We start from the raw sequence: 15919 nt of genomic DNA on the forward strand, positions 1-15919 counted from the left end.
TGCTCCCTTCAACAGTGTATTTTAGGCCATCCGCCTGTTCTGCTCCCCACTGTCTCTGGTGAATCCTCTCACCCTGTCCCCCAAGCCCCACCCCGACCTCTGGCCTACACCCCAGTTCTTGTGTGCATAAATAAATAAAAACAAATCTTTTAAAAAATAAGAAAACTAAGCCCAATTCAATATGTACTTACATCTTTCCAGTCATTTTTCTCTAGGCATTAAGCTTATGTGAATCTACCAGTCCCCCTTGTCTTGGGTTTTAGGCATCCTCGCACCCTTTGTGCAGTGCCTTCCCCCAACAAAGTTTCCTTTCTGTTTTATTGATATTTCATTATATTCACACAGCTCCTGGGTGTGGAATCTCCCAATTCAGTGGCCATTGAAACATCTTCCCCAGCCTCATGTGCTACTGAATGCTAGGAGTTTATCAACAGAAGTTCATACCTGCTCACTGACCACTCCCAGGACTTGTCTAAGCATATTCCTTCTTTAGCCTACTTGAGTTTCATAGTTATTTCATCTGCCTCCTCCCTGATGTTGGTAATTGGGATGGGTGTTTAAAGCCTTTATCTTCAGTAGTCAAATGTGTACTAGTTTCTGAGTCTTTACATTGTCTGTTTTGGCTTTGTTTATTTTATAGTAGAAGTGCTTTAGAGTTTTGCTTGTCCACTTTATTACCACTGTGTAATCCTACAGTTATAAATTGTGTAACTATTTCTGTGTGTCCAAAAAAAGGGGTGTATTCAAGTCTTTAGATGCCTTCAGCTACTATTTTCAAGACTTGCATCCTAATGATTATCAATTCGACATGTCCTTGTCTGTCATCCTTGCTCTTGAAGCTGGGGGAAGGGATGCTGGGCTTGTAAGGTGGAAACCAATTTGATCCCTTGGTATAACATCTCAACAGGATCTTTTTACATCTCATTTTACCACTTAATGCAGCTAGGGCATTTAAAGGTAAATGTTTGTCTGTGAGTACCTTTAAGACAATGTTTTTTTCTTTTATCTGGCAGTTGGAATCCAGGCAATGGGGTTGTACTTTCTACTTTCATAAAGATAGTTTTAAATAATTTGGTGGTATTCATAATTTACTAGTCACCTGCTATAATGTACTGACAATAATGTACGAGAAGAATCAAAGCAGCACTTTATATAAAATGATTGAACCAACACAGAGTATGTTGCAATTCAGCCTACGGTAGTGAGTTTGTCTTCCTGGAAAAGGGAGTGAATGACCACAGGCCTCCCCCATGGCACAGCTGTCATATCCCCAGCTGAACTCATCTAGATAACATCCTGTTCTGCACACTGAATGAATGCAGCAGCCCTAGACTCTGCCAGACGGGACCTGGCTCTTTCTAGCTGTTAGTTTTTGTAATTGTTGTGAGATCACCACCTGTCTGACAGTGTTGAGGAAACGAGAGATGAGCTGGGAGGGCAAACATATAATATCACAGTTGGTCCTAATATATTACCCCATAATCTGTTGCCACTTTTCTGTGAAATTATTCCATATTCAAAAGTTCATTTAAGAGCTATTGTTAACCTTGATTCTTTGCACTGGTTCGTCCATATATTACAAAATGTGAATATATTGTCACATGAGCCAATGAAGCAGCTCTGATTCTCATATGAAAGGACTTGCCATTGGTCAATATTGTACTCTTTTGCACTGATTATTTAAAAATCAATATTAATTGTAAGTGGAACAGTCGTGAGATTCAGTACAGCTGAATTAGTATAAAATTAGGAGGATGGACCCCTGAATATTGGAGACAAGTTAGGGGATGTCATGGATTAATGCATGTGCTGGGCCTCTGAGCTGCATCTCACCCTCACACAAAGTGATCCAGGGACTTTGGGTGTCTTCACATGCCTAAATTTCAATTTGCTTATATTGAAATGTGGATAACTGAAGTACCTGCACCAAAGAAGTGTGAGGATTAAATTTATATATATATATATATATATACATAATATATAAATATATATATAAAATTCCTAGCATAAGATCTTACAGTCCTTGTTTGAAGGCCTTACTAGAGAACTTTGACAAATACTTGATATTATTACTGCTGGTTCCAACACTAAGAAAGTAAAACTTCATGTAGATCTCATCTCCATTACTCATAAAATAAAGTTCATATTCCTCAACATGCCTTCTAAAGCTAATTTCATCTTCATTGAGTTGCTCATGTCCTAACACCAACCTTCCTACCCCCACAATTGAACATGACAGTTAATTTTCCAGAGCTTTCATATCCTGTTTTCTTTGCCAAGGTTTCTCCCAGATTATTCTTCAAGATGTTCCTTAAATGCCCCTCCTCTGGGGAGCCATTACCATCTCTGCTGTAACAGTCTTTGTCCATCCCTTTTGTGCACCCATAGACATATACCTGGCCCAGTTATAATTCATAATTTTGGAGTGCTGTTGCTTACCTATCTAGCGCATTTGCTAGGTGTAAAGATCAGAAGTCATTATTTCTTAATCTGCACATTCTCCTTTTGGTGCCCAAAAAGACTGATGAATCAATTGAACAAATATGAGTGGAGGTACTGTAGATACTCAAAAATGTTTGAAAGATAACTAATAAAAATTTATGTTTAGTTATTAAAATCTCATTTAGTTCATAGGAGGAGAGACCTGGGTTATCTGAAGAGTTTGCTTCCGGTTCATCTCTAGAACACATTTAGTATGAATCTTTGAGAAATCTGATCTTGCTTTTTTTTTTTTCTTCTTTTATCCTTCAGATTCAAGTTACAGCCACCCCCCTTGCTATACCTTTTCAACTGCATTGGAAAAATACTGGTCAAGAAAAAAATGATAAAGTTTTTCCTCATGGTGAATAAACAAGGGCAGACCCGACTTTCTAAATACTATGAACATGTGGAGATTAATAAACGAACACTTCTGGAAACAGAAGTCATAAAGAGCTGTCTTTCCCGATCCAATGAACAAGTAAGTTTCTGATTCTTTTCTCTCTTTAGTCACTCAGTGGCAAATGTGTTATTATTGAGTCTCAAAGACCACAGTTTTCTTTGAACTACATTCTCTCAACTGCTATTGGAGAAAGTAGTAAGTGAAGTGGAAAGAAGACTGAAGCACGGGAGCCTCCCTGGTGGCACAACGGGTGGAGCGACAGCACTGTGAAGCTGTCCACAGCTGCTGCAGCTCCCGACCAGGGAGCTACCCACATGGCGCAGCAGACCTCTCCTGTCTCACCCAGTGCTCCCCTCAGCTGTGTATTTCAGTCAGTCATCCTGCTCTGCTCCCTACTCTGTCTGGTGAATCCTCTAACCCCCCACACCTTTAGCTTACACCCCAGCTCTTGTATGCATAAATACATAAATCTTTAAAAAAAAAATAAGGCTGAAGCATAGCTCTCTTTACCTCTCTATAAGGAAAATATAAACAAGGAAAACCTGGAAAAGTCTTGGTTTCTTATTTAGGTCAGCGTCGCTGTCTCAATGCACTGTGAAAGTGGTTGCTCACATTTATTCCAGCTGATGTATTTTCTTTTTCTGTTCTTATGACTTCAATCCTTGGAACTTTTTAGGCATGTTCATAAGCAGGTAGCTTTCTTTAAGGCAACAGATCAAGGCCAGGAGACTGGGATAGAGGTGGATACTCAAGACCCAGTTTGTGCCAGAGCATAATAATGTGATTCTGGTGTGGAACATAGTATTTTCTCCTTATTGTTTTTGTAAATTTACCACCAAAACAACACTGGAACTAATAATTTAAAAACAAAACAAACTGGATTTCAGCTTGTCTTATTTTATCATGTAGATAGGAAAAATGGAAGTTAAAAATTAATATGAAACAATAAATCTATCCATTCTGCCAAAACTTGAGGTTAAATAAAATCATTAATAATACACAGGAAGGGCCTCCCTGGTGGCGCAAGGGTTTAAGATGCAGCCTATGAAGCAATCTGCAGCCACTGCAGCACAAGTTCCATCCCCGGCCAGCCAGGGAGCTACCCACATGGCACAGCAGACCTCTCCTGACTTGACCGCTGCTCCCCTCAGTAGTGTACTGTGGTCAATCTGCCTGTTCTGTTCCCCACTCTGTCTCTGGTGAATCCTCTCATTCCCCACACCTCTGGCCAGTGCCCCAGCTCTTATATGCATAAATAAATAAATCTTAAAAAAAAGCATCTTTAAAAAAAAATAAATAAGGGCCTCCCCAGTGGCGCAGCAGTTGAGTGCTGGGTTGGGAAGCTGCCCGCAGCCTCTGCAGTGCCAGTTTGATCCCCAGCCACTGGGTGAGGGTCTCGCATGGCGCGCAGACCTCTCCTGCCACCCGCTTCTCCCCTCAGCAGTGTACTTTGTCTGTCTGCCTGCTCTGCTCTCCTCTCTGACTCTGGTGAATTCTCTCACCCTCCCATGCTTCTGACTGTACTCAGTGCTTGTATAAATAAATAAATAAATCTTAAAAATAAATAAATGAACAATACACAGGAATTTTAAAACTGAGGTTTTTTTGCAAAGACTTTTCATCAGAGAATTACTTAATTCAACTCATAAAACGCAGATCGTTTGGAAATGACTGAACAAATTGAGGCAAAATCAGAAAATCTGTTTAGATCACTTAATTTTGCCAATTTCCATTTCAATGTATGTGTAGAAGGACTGTGGGAACTGCTGCTAAATCATAAAATATAAAGCTACATCAGTGCTCAGAAGTTATGAGTTGGAATTGTTTCTCTTGGCTTCTAACTTGATTTTCCAGTTGGAACCTCTCAGAGTCATCTTTGAATCACTGCTTTGGCCTGCCATGGCACATACTGCTTCATGTAGTTGTCAAAAGGAAACAGAAACTATTAAAGGTCTATGGTAATAGCCATGTACTTAAGTCACGATAAACATACTCTAGAAGCATTCCTATTTGAGTCTCTTGGCAGAATGCAGGCACTCCACAGTTTCAAACACCTTAATCACTGATAAGTTACCCTTTGAAATATGTTTTTTAATGACTAAACTGAATGATATTTTTAAAGCATTCTAAATTACTTTAGATTTTCAAAGGAATCCACTGGGTTTTTGGCATAATCAGGCCCCAAAGTAACAGTCTCACCTTCGTTTTTATTTTATCCACAAAGATACTTTGAAATTTTTAGGCCTCCCCGGTGGCGCAGCAGTTGAGCGCTGGGTTGCAAAGCTGCCCGCGGCCTCTGCGGCGCCGGGCTCCGGTTCGATCCCTGGCTGCTCCCCGGCCACCGGAGGAGGGTCCCACATGGCGCGCGGACCTCTCCTGCCGCCCGCTGCTCCCCTCAGCGGTGTACTTCGGTCCTTCTGCCTGTTCTGCTCCCCTCTCTGGCTCTGGCTCTGGTGAATTCTCTCACCCTCCCGCGCTTCTGACTGTACCCAGTGCATGTATAAACAAAACAAACAAATAAATAAAATAAATAAACATGCCTCTATAAAAAAAAAACAAAAACAAAAAAAAAAAGATACTTTGAAATTTTTTTTATGTCAGAAATTCCTGAGAGGCTTTGAAAAATGTTCCTCAGTTCTTTCAAATAGGTTGCCTTTCCTTGAAAGATCTAACGGAGCAGATATCACAGTGGCTCTGTGAGCCAAAAGCTACAGAATGGTCCTGATTTAAAATAAAAGTCTCACATCCCTGCATTTTTTCATACTGTCAAATGACATTCCCATGGAAGAATTTGCATAATCAAAACTTGACATTCATTTCTAGGTACATTCAGGTACCTGAGATTAAGATAGCCCAGCATAAAAAACCACGGAGCTCAAGCTCCATCATATTTGGTAAGTCACACTAAAAGTCTAAAAGAAGGGACAGCACTGCCTTCAGCCTGCTGTCCAATCCCTGCCCCTCATACCTTCTCATGACCATCTGTATGATGGCTTTAGGAGAGAGGTGAATGGGAAGGGAGCTGTTTTATCCACAAGTCAATGATGGTCAGCTAGTTGTTAATTTATATTAAGCAATGCTTACAATGAGAGATTTTACCTAGTATCTGCCTAACAAAAGCCATCTTTAAATGATTTATATGATGACTTGTCCACAAAATCTTTTTAATGGGCCTAGAAAAAAATTAAGATTTTAATGTTGGCATGTATATATACTATTTGGCTCCTCAGTGACTATTAAAGAGTATAAAACTGAGACTCTAATTGCTTCCAAAAGAGCCTAGAGGAGGTGAAAAAGAAAACCTTGATATGTTTGCTTATTTGCATGTTAAAGGCAGTATAAAATGCTGACTATCCAGTAGCTCTGCCTGCTGATTTCCATGTGGAATCAAGTTAAGAATGAGGAATAGGGTCCTCCCCTGTGGCACAGTGGTTGGGCGCTGGGTTGCAAAGCTGCCCGCAGCCTCTGCAGCGCCGGTTTGCTCCCCGGCTGCCAGCGAGGGTCCCACATGGGGCGCAGACCTTTCCTGCTGCGCCCACTGCTCCCCTCAGCAGGGTATTTCATCAGTCTGCCTGTTCTGTTCCCCGCTCTGGCTCTGGTGAATCCTCTCACCCTCCTGTACTTCTGACTGTACCCAGTGCTTATATAAATAAATAAATAAATAAATAAATAAATAAATAAATAAATAAATAAATAAATAAATCTTAAAAAAAAAAGAATGAGGAATAGAAGTGGAAACCTATGTGAACACTCAGACCCTTCCCCCAAAACACCTTCTCCACCTACCACTAGAGATGCTTCCAAGTTGTCCCTTGAATATTATGAGGACAGGCCAATAAGTATTTGCAACATTTTAATGTATATTTCAAGGAATGTGTTAACAGAATGTCACCTCAGAACCCAGAAATGATGCATATCATTTTGAAGAAATTTCTGTCAACTGTAGGAATTAATGTCTAATTGTGTTTTGTTTAGTGCTCCTTCATTGAATATAAGGATTTTAAGCTGATTTATCGACAGTATGCAGCTCTCTTCATTGTGGTTGGAGTTAATGACACTGAGGTAAGATAATAGAGGAGTCTGAAAACTGCAAGAAAATTAGGAATAATAGTCTGAATTTTATTTCTCCTTAATTTGCCATTTTCTTCCCTGTTTGCCTCACTAAAAATAATGTTGAAACTTTTAAAGAATATTGATTTCTATCAAAACTGGGGAAATTGTGTAGAAGAGAAATCGCTAGGATGTTTCTTGGATTCGATGAGTGGTTTGTGGAGAAACACAAAACCACAGATTACCTTTCTCGACCCTTAGCAATACCAGGGTCATGCCCTTGTTCCTGGCCACAGTGGGGCAGTTTGGAGAAGTGTAGTTGTGCGATTAAACATAGGCTGACATATCAGAAGCCACATGAAACCACACATATGATTGTGCTATGACTACATCTCCTCAGATTTAGTTCACCTTTTCAGAAATGTCAGTGTCAGATCAACGGTACTTACTGTCATGGAATATCTAAAAGGGTGTTTAAGATCTAAAATACCTTGAAATCTCAGCTGATTTTTTTTTTTTAATCCATGACCAGACTTTAAGGCAGTTTTCCCATATTCACAAGTAGAAAAATGATGACCTGAAGAACTTAAAAAATTGTTAGCCAAGTGGTGATAAAATTAGGGAGTAGAGCTCAGAACCTTAAACACTAGACTCAATCTAATTTCATCTAGCTGGATTCATCGTGGACTTTTAAAAAATCTTAGAAGTTACGGTTTTCTACAGTTTCCCTACCAATAAGCTTCCTTTAAGCAACCAAGAATAGAATTATTCTATTTGTCAATAGGAAGCTGCTTTGCTCACGTTATCTGTTCACTAAGCCACGTGTTCGAAACCCTGTTTCCTGCCTGGGCAGCTCCAAGTCTGATTTATATCTACATAAAGCATATTAAAACAAATTGTACCCTTCTTTTTTATTTCAGAATGAGATGGCAATTTATGAATTCATCCATAACTTTGTAGAAGTTTTAGATGACTACTTCAGCCGAGTGGTAAGTCTAATGACTAAAAGATATGTTTTTGTCCACAACCAATTTCCCAGATATGGTTCTATATTAAGAAAATGTGTTAATGGGCTTACCCGGTGGCACAGCGGGTTGAGCGGCAGCGCTGTGAAGCTTTCCACAGCCTCTGCGGCACGGGTTGGATCCTGGCTGGCCAGGGAGATGCTCACATGGCGTGCAGACCTCTTCTGTCTTGCCCACTGCTCCCCTCAGCAGTGTATTTCAGTCAGTCTGCCTGTTCTACTCCCTACTCTGCCTCTGGTGAATCCTCTCACCCTCCCGCACATCTGGCCTGTACCCTGGTTCTTGTATGCAAGAATAAATAAATCTTAAAAAAAATAAATTTAAATAGCTACATGCAGCTGGGGTTATATTGGAAAATATAGCTCTAGCACTCTTAAGGTAAACTGATTGCACTAGATGATTCAGAGCTGGTCATGATTAGCCATTTTAAGTCAACACCTTAAAGAAGAATTTCCCAAAATAGGAGTGTTTTAAATCTGGGAGAATAAAAAGTCGGTATACGCACCATTTTGCTAAGGTTTTTTAAATTATTATTATTATAGTTGGTAACTGAGAATAAATAGCAAGTTGCTAAATTCTAGCTGTAATTCTAGGGGGAGAGTCAGTGACCACATAAACCACAAAAGTAAAGATTAGAATTTAATTTAAACCAGGTGATTATACAGGACTTGGACAGCACTAAGGAATGACTGGGTTTGGGATGACAATAGGAAAAAAAAGAGTACTATGGGAAAGAAAATAGAATCTGTCCCCTGCATGGAGAATGCCTTGCTAGCTAGGATTTATTTTTAGGTTTGTGAGTTTGAAACATTCTTTCTGGGGCTATTTTTAATCATAGAATTTTCAAATCTTAAATTTGGAGATGAGCTTCATGCTGTTTGGGCTGAAAGAAGCATCTTACCAACGCATTTCCAAACAAGAAGTCAACCCAATTAGCTTCAAAGGAGGCAGTTTTGCAAGAATGACAGCTGTTGCTGTTGAGGAAGTGGATCCAGGTTTTAAGCCTGTGTCTAATAGACCTTAAGTCCTTTCCAATGTGGATTTAACTCTTTACTGTTATCCTCCTCTGTGACATTTTTGTGACATAAATATCTGCTTATTGGGAAAAATTAAAAAGATTTATGGGCAAAAACAAAGTGGGAGAAGACCATCACTAAGCCCATCATTTATTGATGTATAATGTTAGCTACCTTTCCTTTTAGACCTTATATATGTTCTTATCTAACTTTCTCTCCATATATGTGTGTGTGTATATATATTCCGTATATATGGAATAATACCATATATGCCATTATATGACTTGCTTTTATATTTAACTATATGTTGGTACTTAAGTGTATTTACGTGATCATTTGTGGATATACTGTAATTATTTAACTCACCCCTCCCTGAGAGACACTTATATATAATTACATATCATTGTGTATTATTGTGTATTTTCTTAGCATACACTTCTAAAAATAATTGATGGATTCAAAGAGTGTGCACATTAAGGTTTTTGGTGCACATGTCAAATTACCTATCACCTGTGAAGGTTGAGTTAGTTTATTACCTCAATATCCTTTTCTTAAATTGAGGTACAATTGACATATATTAGTTCTAGTTGTGCAACATAATTATTTATTTGTTTATTTTATGACCATAGTTAAAAAATAGGTAAATAAAATTTTTGTTTAAATTTATTTATTTTTTATTTTTTTTTATTGTTATATTCCCCATATAATTGCAGCCCCCCCATTCTGACCCCAATCCCTCCCCTCCCGCCCCCCTAAAAGTGTCTCTGGTTCATAGTTTTTTGTTGATTTTGATTTTCACTTTCTTATAGTTATTCATTTTCCTGGTCCCTTATTTAAGTTTTCTAGATTCCTGCTATGAGTGAGACCATCCGGTATTTTTCTTTTTCTTTTTGGCTTATTTCGCTGAGCATGATCCCTTCCAGCGCCATCCATGTTGCTGCAAATTGCATGTGTTTATCTTTTTTGAATGCTGAGTAATATTCCATGGTATATATGTGCCACATCTTCTTGATCCAGTCATCTATTTTTGGGCATTTGGGTTGTTTCCAAAGCTTAGCTATTGTAAACAGTGCTGCTATAAACATAGGGGTGCAGGTGTTCTTTGGAATTGAAGTTTCTGTGTCCTTTGGGTAAATACCTAGGAGTGGAATTGCTGGATCATATGGAAGCTCTGTGTTTAGTAGGTCCAGAAATCTCCACACAGCTTTCCACAGTGGTTGGACCAGTTTGCACTCCCACCAACAGTGCAGAAGAGTTCCTTTTTCTCCACACCCTCGCCAACATTTGTTGTTGCTAGTTTTTTTAATATGTGCCATTCTCACTGGTGTAAGATGGTATCTCATGGTAGTTTTGATTTGCATTTCCCTGATGACAAGTGATGTTGAACATTTTTTCATATGCCTGTTGGCCATTTGCATTTCCTCTTCAGAGAAGTTTCTTTTTAGCTCTTCTGCCCATTTTTGGAATGGATTATTTTCTTTGTTGTTGTTGAGTCTCATCAGCTCTTTGCAGATTTTTGTGATCAGTCCTTTATCATTAGTGTTGGGTGCAAAAATGTTCTCCCAGTTGGTGGGGTTTCTCTTTGTTTTTGTTATTGTCTCTTTTGCTGTGCAGAAGCTCTTTAATTTGATGTAGTCCCAGCTGTTTATCTTTGCCTTCACTATCACTGCTTTGGGTGATGTGTCTGTAAAGATGTCTTTGATGTGTAAATCACGTAGTGTTTCGCCTATATTTCCTTCTATATATTTTATGGTTTCAGGTCTTATGTCTAGTTCTTTAATCCATTTTGAGTTGATTTTTGTGTATGGTGTGAGGTAGTGGTCAAGCTTCATTCTTTTGCATGTAGTGACCCAGTTTTCCCAGCACCATTTATTGAACAAACTTTCTTTGCTCCAATGCATAGTCTTTGCTCCTTTGTCAAAGATTAGTTGACCATAAATCTGTGGGTTTATTTCTGGATTTTCTATTCGATTCCATTGGTCTGTATGTCTGTTCTTGTGCCAATACCATGCAGTTTTGATGATTATGGCTTTGTAGTAGAGTTTGAAATCTGGGAGTGTGATGCCTCCATTCCCTTCTTTCTTTTTCAGGAGAGCTTTGGCTATTCGGGGTTTTTTGTGATTCCATATGAATTTCATCAATAATTGTTCTATTTCTTTGAAGAATGACATTGAAATTTTGATTGGAATAGCATTGAATCTGTATATTGCTTTTGGAAGGATGGCCATTTTAATAATGTTTATTCTTCCAATCCATGAGCAGGGGATGCCTTTCCATTTCTTTGTGTCTTCTTCTATTTCTTTTAACAGTGTTTTATAGTTTTCTTTGTATAGGTCCTTTACCTCTTTTGTTAGATTTATTCCCAAATATTTGATTTTTTTTGTTTCAATAAAAAAAGGGATGGTTTTTTTGATTTCTTCTTCTTCAGATTTATTGTTTGTGTATAGGAAGGCTACTGACTTTTGCGTGTTGATTTTGTATCCTGCCACTTTACTGAACTGATTGATGAGTTGAATTAGTTTTTCTGTGGACTTTTTGGGGTTAAAATTTTTTTTCTCATGATGAGAACTTTTAAGGTCTGCTCTCAGCGAATTTCAAATAATATAGTATAGTATTATTAACTATAGTGACCATATTGTACATTATTTCCCCATGACTTATTCTATAATCTAAAGATGAATAGTTCTGGTCTGTAAAATTCCTCTAAACTGTAGTCTTTCTTAGTTTGTTAAATCACAATTCCCAAGGTAGGGCTCTTCTCCTCTCAGGTGTCTGCATACTGAGGCCCTCTGCCACCTGCTTCCAGGCTTGCCGCCAGAGCAGATGCAAACCCTGCTGAGGGCATCGTGTTCTGGTGTCTCTTTCTCATCCTTGCACTTTTTCTTCTCTTTTCCAGAGTGAATTAGATGTATCCTTTTTCAATAGTGTGAGCCAAGTTTTCCACAGTCCTTGGCAAAGGACAGGCTAGTCTTGATCAGGTAAGTGTCAAAGGGCAAGAAGATGATTCAGCAGAATCCAGAATGCTACTTCTCAACACCCATGACAAGGGAGCCAGAGGTGCAGGTGCTTTGCCAAACTCCTTCCCTACTCTTTTTTCACAAAGACCATTCTTACTACATTTCTTTTATTTTTCAGACAGGGAAGTAGTTAATGTTAACTATTAACCACTATATATTAATTTAACTTCTTTTAAGCATGTAAGTTTTTCAGGATTTAAATAACACAGCCGGAAAGTACTTGGTCCTCCCAGAGAGGCTAGCTTTCCATGTCTCCAGGTTATAAAACCTTCTTCTCCCTTTTAAATCAAAATATTCAAAGGCCCCAACAAGCATGATTTGCTTAGAATACTTCAGGCCTGTGGATTTTGGCAGGAGCCCACTGGGCTTTGTGTGAGTACTCTAGAGGCAGGTTGACTTTTAAGTTAATGTTTTACTTCAAAAATCTGCTTACCATTTCAAAGCAATAAATAAAAAGTGTCCTTTGAGAACACATCAAGCTTGAATCTAAAATAGTAATGTTGATTATAACACGTGTATATATATATATATATATATAATATGTTCATGTATGTGTGCGTGTGTGTGTGTGTGTGTGTAAATAAAAGACACCTTGTCCAAAATGGACAACTACTATTGATAGAAAAGTCAGCGATGTTGATAAATATCATTTGTAGTCTGTATTTAGATGCCTCTTTAACTGGGGAAATCTGAGTGCCCTCTTGTGATGATGAATAACCTAAATGTATGATCCCTTTGACCTAGGCTAGATATTAGACTAGATCTAAGACCAGACTGAATATTAGGGTATATTTTCACTCAGCATGTAACATTCCATTTTAACCAAGCCCTATAAAGCAATTCAAAATAAATCTCTTCCACAGTGCTTTTCATTTAAAAAGTTACTAGGGAGATAGCAAAGCTAATAGACACTCTACTTGAGTATAGAAAGCCAAGTTCAGCTTTCGGTCCTGCTACCAACTGGTTGTATATATTGGGCAAGACACACAATACCCTCACCTCAAAATGACAGAATTAGATTAGAAGCATTCTGGCACCTTCTCAGTCTTAATATTTGGTGTTGCCATGACTCTAAGTAATTCCCAGCACAGGAAGTGTGTACTATTCAGAGAATTAAAATGAATCAGATATAACAGGTATGAGAGTTGGACTAGTCATTTTGATGTGTCTTAACTAGAAGTTTATTAGAAATAGAAACCAGTTTATTTTTGTTCCCTCTGGGGTATAGCATAGGTTCATGTAATGAATTCCAGCATTCTTGTTTGAATTTAATTTTCACACGAAGGCACTTTATTTCTGTCTTTCTCCATATTTTATCAACACCAATGGTGAATTTTTTTTGCTTCCCTTCTTCTCTGGCCAAGTTCTGCATTTACTGTCCTTTGGAATTATTCGACTATCCATCTGACAGATTAGGAATTTTGCATCATTAGAGAAGGGAATGAAATATCTCCAGACTTGGAAATACATATTTTCGCTTTGGGTATAATTTCGTGTGGACCTCCACTGGAGCAAGTAGCATGGCATGGGGCACCTCTCTTTTACTAACATTCTTAAAGGGTTTTCCACCCTTAGCCATCTGGGGAAAAATCAAATTAAAAACCCTAACTCCACTTTGTCTCATAATAGTTCTTTTTAACTATTAGTGTCTAGTATCTCTATAGACTAGTTACATAATAGTAACGCAGGGGGGCCTTTCACAGGTGCAGCCTCATTTTCCTGCTTCCTCTAAATTACCACTTTGATAACATGAAACCAGGAACCTGCTGGAGTAGTTACCATTATTCTGGACTGCTCTGCCAGGATAGCTTCCTTAGGCCTTGAAAAGTTAAGAAGGGGAAGATGATAGAGAATTGCAACCTAGATCTGGTTCTCCAAACACTCAGAGCACATCATCACATCGTCATCTCAGTTTGCTCAGGCTTAAGAAAGCCTTCCTTGTCAGCCAGCCCACATGGAATATACAATTTAAGGCTCAGTTTGAAGTAGTAACAGGAGAACAAAGTCGAATTTTAATGGAAGTCCCACAAAAGCCCTTCACTTGGAGTTTTTCTGTTTTGTTTTGTTTTCCCCTAGAAGCTTTTAAGAATGGGGCAGGTCCGGTGGCGCAGTGGTTAAGTGCTGGGTTGCAAAGCTGCCCGCAGCCTCTGCAGAGCCGGTTGGATCCCCGGCTGCTCCCCGGCCACCGGAGGAGGCTCCCACATGGCGCGCAGACCTATCCTGCCGCCCGCTGCTCCCCTCAGCAGTGTACTTCGGTCCTTCTGCCTGCTCTGCTCCCCACTCTGGCTCTGGTGAATTCTCTCACCCTCCCGCGCTTCTGACTGTACCCAGTGCTTGTATAAATAAATAAATAAATCTAAAAAAAAAAAAAAAGAATGGGGCAGGTTTCCAGAACCTGCAATGATTAGACTTTGAGAAATAAAATGCACCATTTCTATTTCTCCCTAGTATAGGCTTGTTCTACTTCTACTAAGATCACAAAGCAAGACAGACGGGATTTAAAAAAGAAATCATTTAAGCACAAGAAATCAGGACAGAAATTTTGGCTTGTTGAAAACACTTCTAAGTGGAAACTGTGGTGCAGTGGTGTCAAGCAGACTGTACCCTTGGGACCAGGCACATCATTGACCTAAATCATTCATGTGCCTTGAATAAGCTCCTATACACTCTTAACATTTCATATAGTTTCTATAAGGAAGTTTGCCCTATCACAAACCTTGGTAGACTTAAGAATTCAATTCCATGAATTAAACAGCTTTTAGGAACCAGTCAATGAGCTTCCCAAAATGTCCTCAGCTTGGGAGTTCCAGGTTTGCTGAATTCTCCAGACAATTCATAATTCAAAGGAACTGTCTCCATCCCCTTCTGCTAACTAGTTGAAAAGTGGTACCATTGAACACTCTGTGTGGAGAATGTCTAATTCCTTCTCATCCCAGTGCACACCTACTGTATGTATTAAGGTACAGAAAATCTTAACAGCCTTTTGGTATTTGTGCCTTTAAATAATTTTAAATACTTGGTTAATTTTGACTAGACTGGAATATAGTGGTGCTATCTTTAGATCTGGACAACCAGAGCCCCATTCCTGGGCTGTATGATTTAGAAGGGCCCTACTCTAACTCTCCTTCAGCAGCATCTTTCTCCACGGGGTGAGGATGCTTACCCAGCACTTACAGGGACCCCTCACCCACTTCATCACCCTCTGGGCCCCCAGGATTTACTGATACCCAGACATCCCATATCCTACTACTAGGACCTATACAGGCCTCTACCTCACCAGCACTGGGGGAAGAAATGAGAGACTAGAGTGCTGATGGGATATGTCAAATGTATACATGAGTAGTGGGGAGCAGGCCAGGTTCCCTGTTTATATTCTTATGCTCCCAAACCTACAAAATAAGCATATTCTTATGCTCCCAAACCTACAAAAAATATAATCCAGAATGTTTTCTTGACTCAAAAATATCGTTAAAATCAAACATCTTTAGAACACTTTTTTTGAGTTCAAAACTCAAAAGCCTGAGCGATTAATTCTAGAACCTTTTTTTAAAAAAAATATTTAAAAGAGCAGGATTATTAGAGAAGGGGACAGAAGAGTAAAGGACACTTGCATAGACACAAGCGGACAGAAAGAGCTGCCCTGAAAGGCACAGGTTTGCTGAGAGGGCCGCATGGTTGCAGATGGGAGGCCTTAAGGAGAGCTGCCTCTGCTGAGGGAGGTCAGTAAAGAGAAGCCCCAGCATGATACAGGTCATGGGCAGGCAGGAAGGCTGCTGCCCTGTGGAGGGAGAAATTTGGTAAAAAGAAGTACCTGCATAATCACAGGTGGACAGAAGGACTGCTTGATTCTAGAAACTTAAAGCTCATGTGGGTGATGTAAAAGCATCCTGATTCATGCCCTCTATTGCAATTGAGTGTAAGAGATCAAGG

The 15919-nt window shown here is 39.2% G+C and overlaps 1 protein-coding gene across 4 annotated transcripts in view; it reads left to right on the top strand.

The window, feature by feature from the left end:
• Positions 1–15919, top strand: part of AP4S1 (adaptor related protein complex 4 subunit sigma 1) — a 57476-nt gene that overhangs the window by 12226 nt on the left and 29331 nt on the right. Inside the window, exons 2-6 of one of the 4 annotated variants that reach the window (XM_037503179.2) lie at positions 2752–2959; positions 6857–6943; positions 7852–7920; positions 11869–11950; positions 14066–14091. In XM_037503179.2, the coding sequence (XP_037359076.1) occupies positions 2822–2959; positions 6857–6943; positions 7852–7920; positions 11869–11940 (366 nt within the window). In that variant the 5' untranslated portion in view covers positions 2752–2821 and the 3' untranslated portion in view covers positions 11941–11950; positions 14066–14091. Of the gene's footprint in view, positions 1–2751; positions 2960–6856; positions 6944–7851; positions 7921–11868; positions 11951–14065; positions 14092–15919 lie in introns of those variants that run through there. The other 3 variants (XM_037503180.2, XM_037503178.2, XM_054689683.1) reach the window with 3 other exon arrangements.

This window comes from Talpa occidentalis, unplaced genomic scaffold (assembly GCF_014898055.3).
Source record: "Talpa occidentalis isolate TD23 unplaced genomic scaffold, MPIMG_talOcc4v2.1 talOcc4.11, whole genome shotgun sequence".
Taxonomy (NCBI): Eukaryota; Metazoa; Chordata; class Mammalia; order Eulipotyphla; family Talpidae; genus Talpa; species Talpa occidentalis.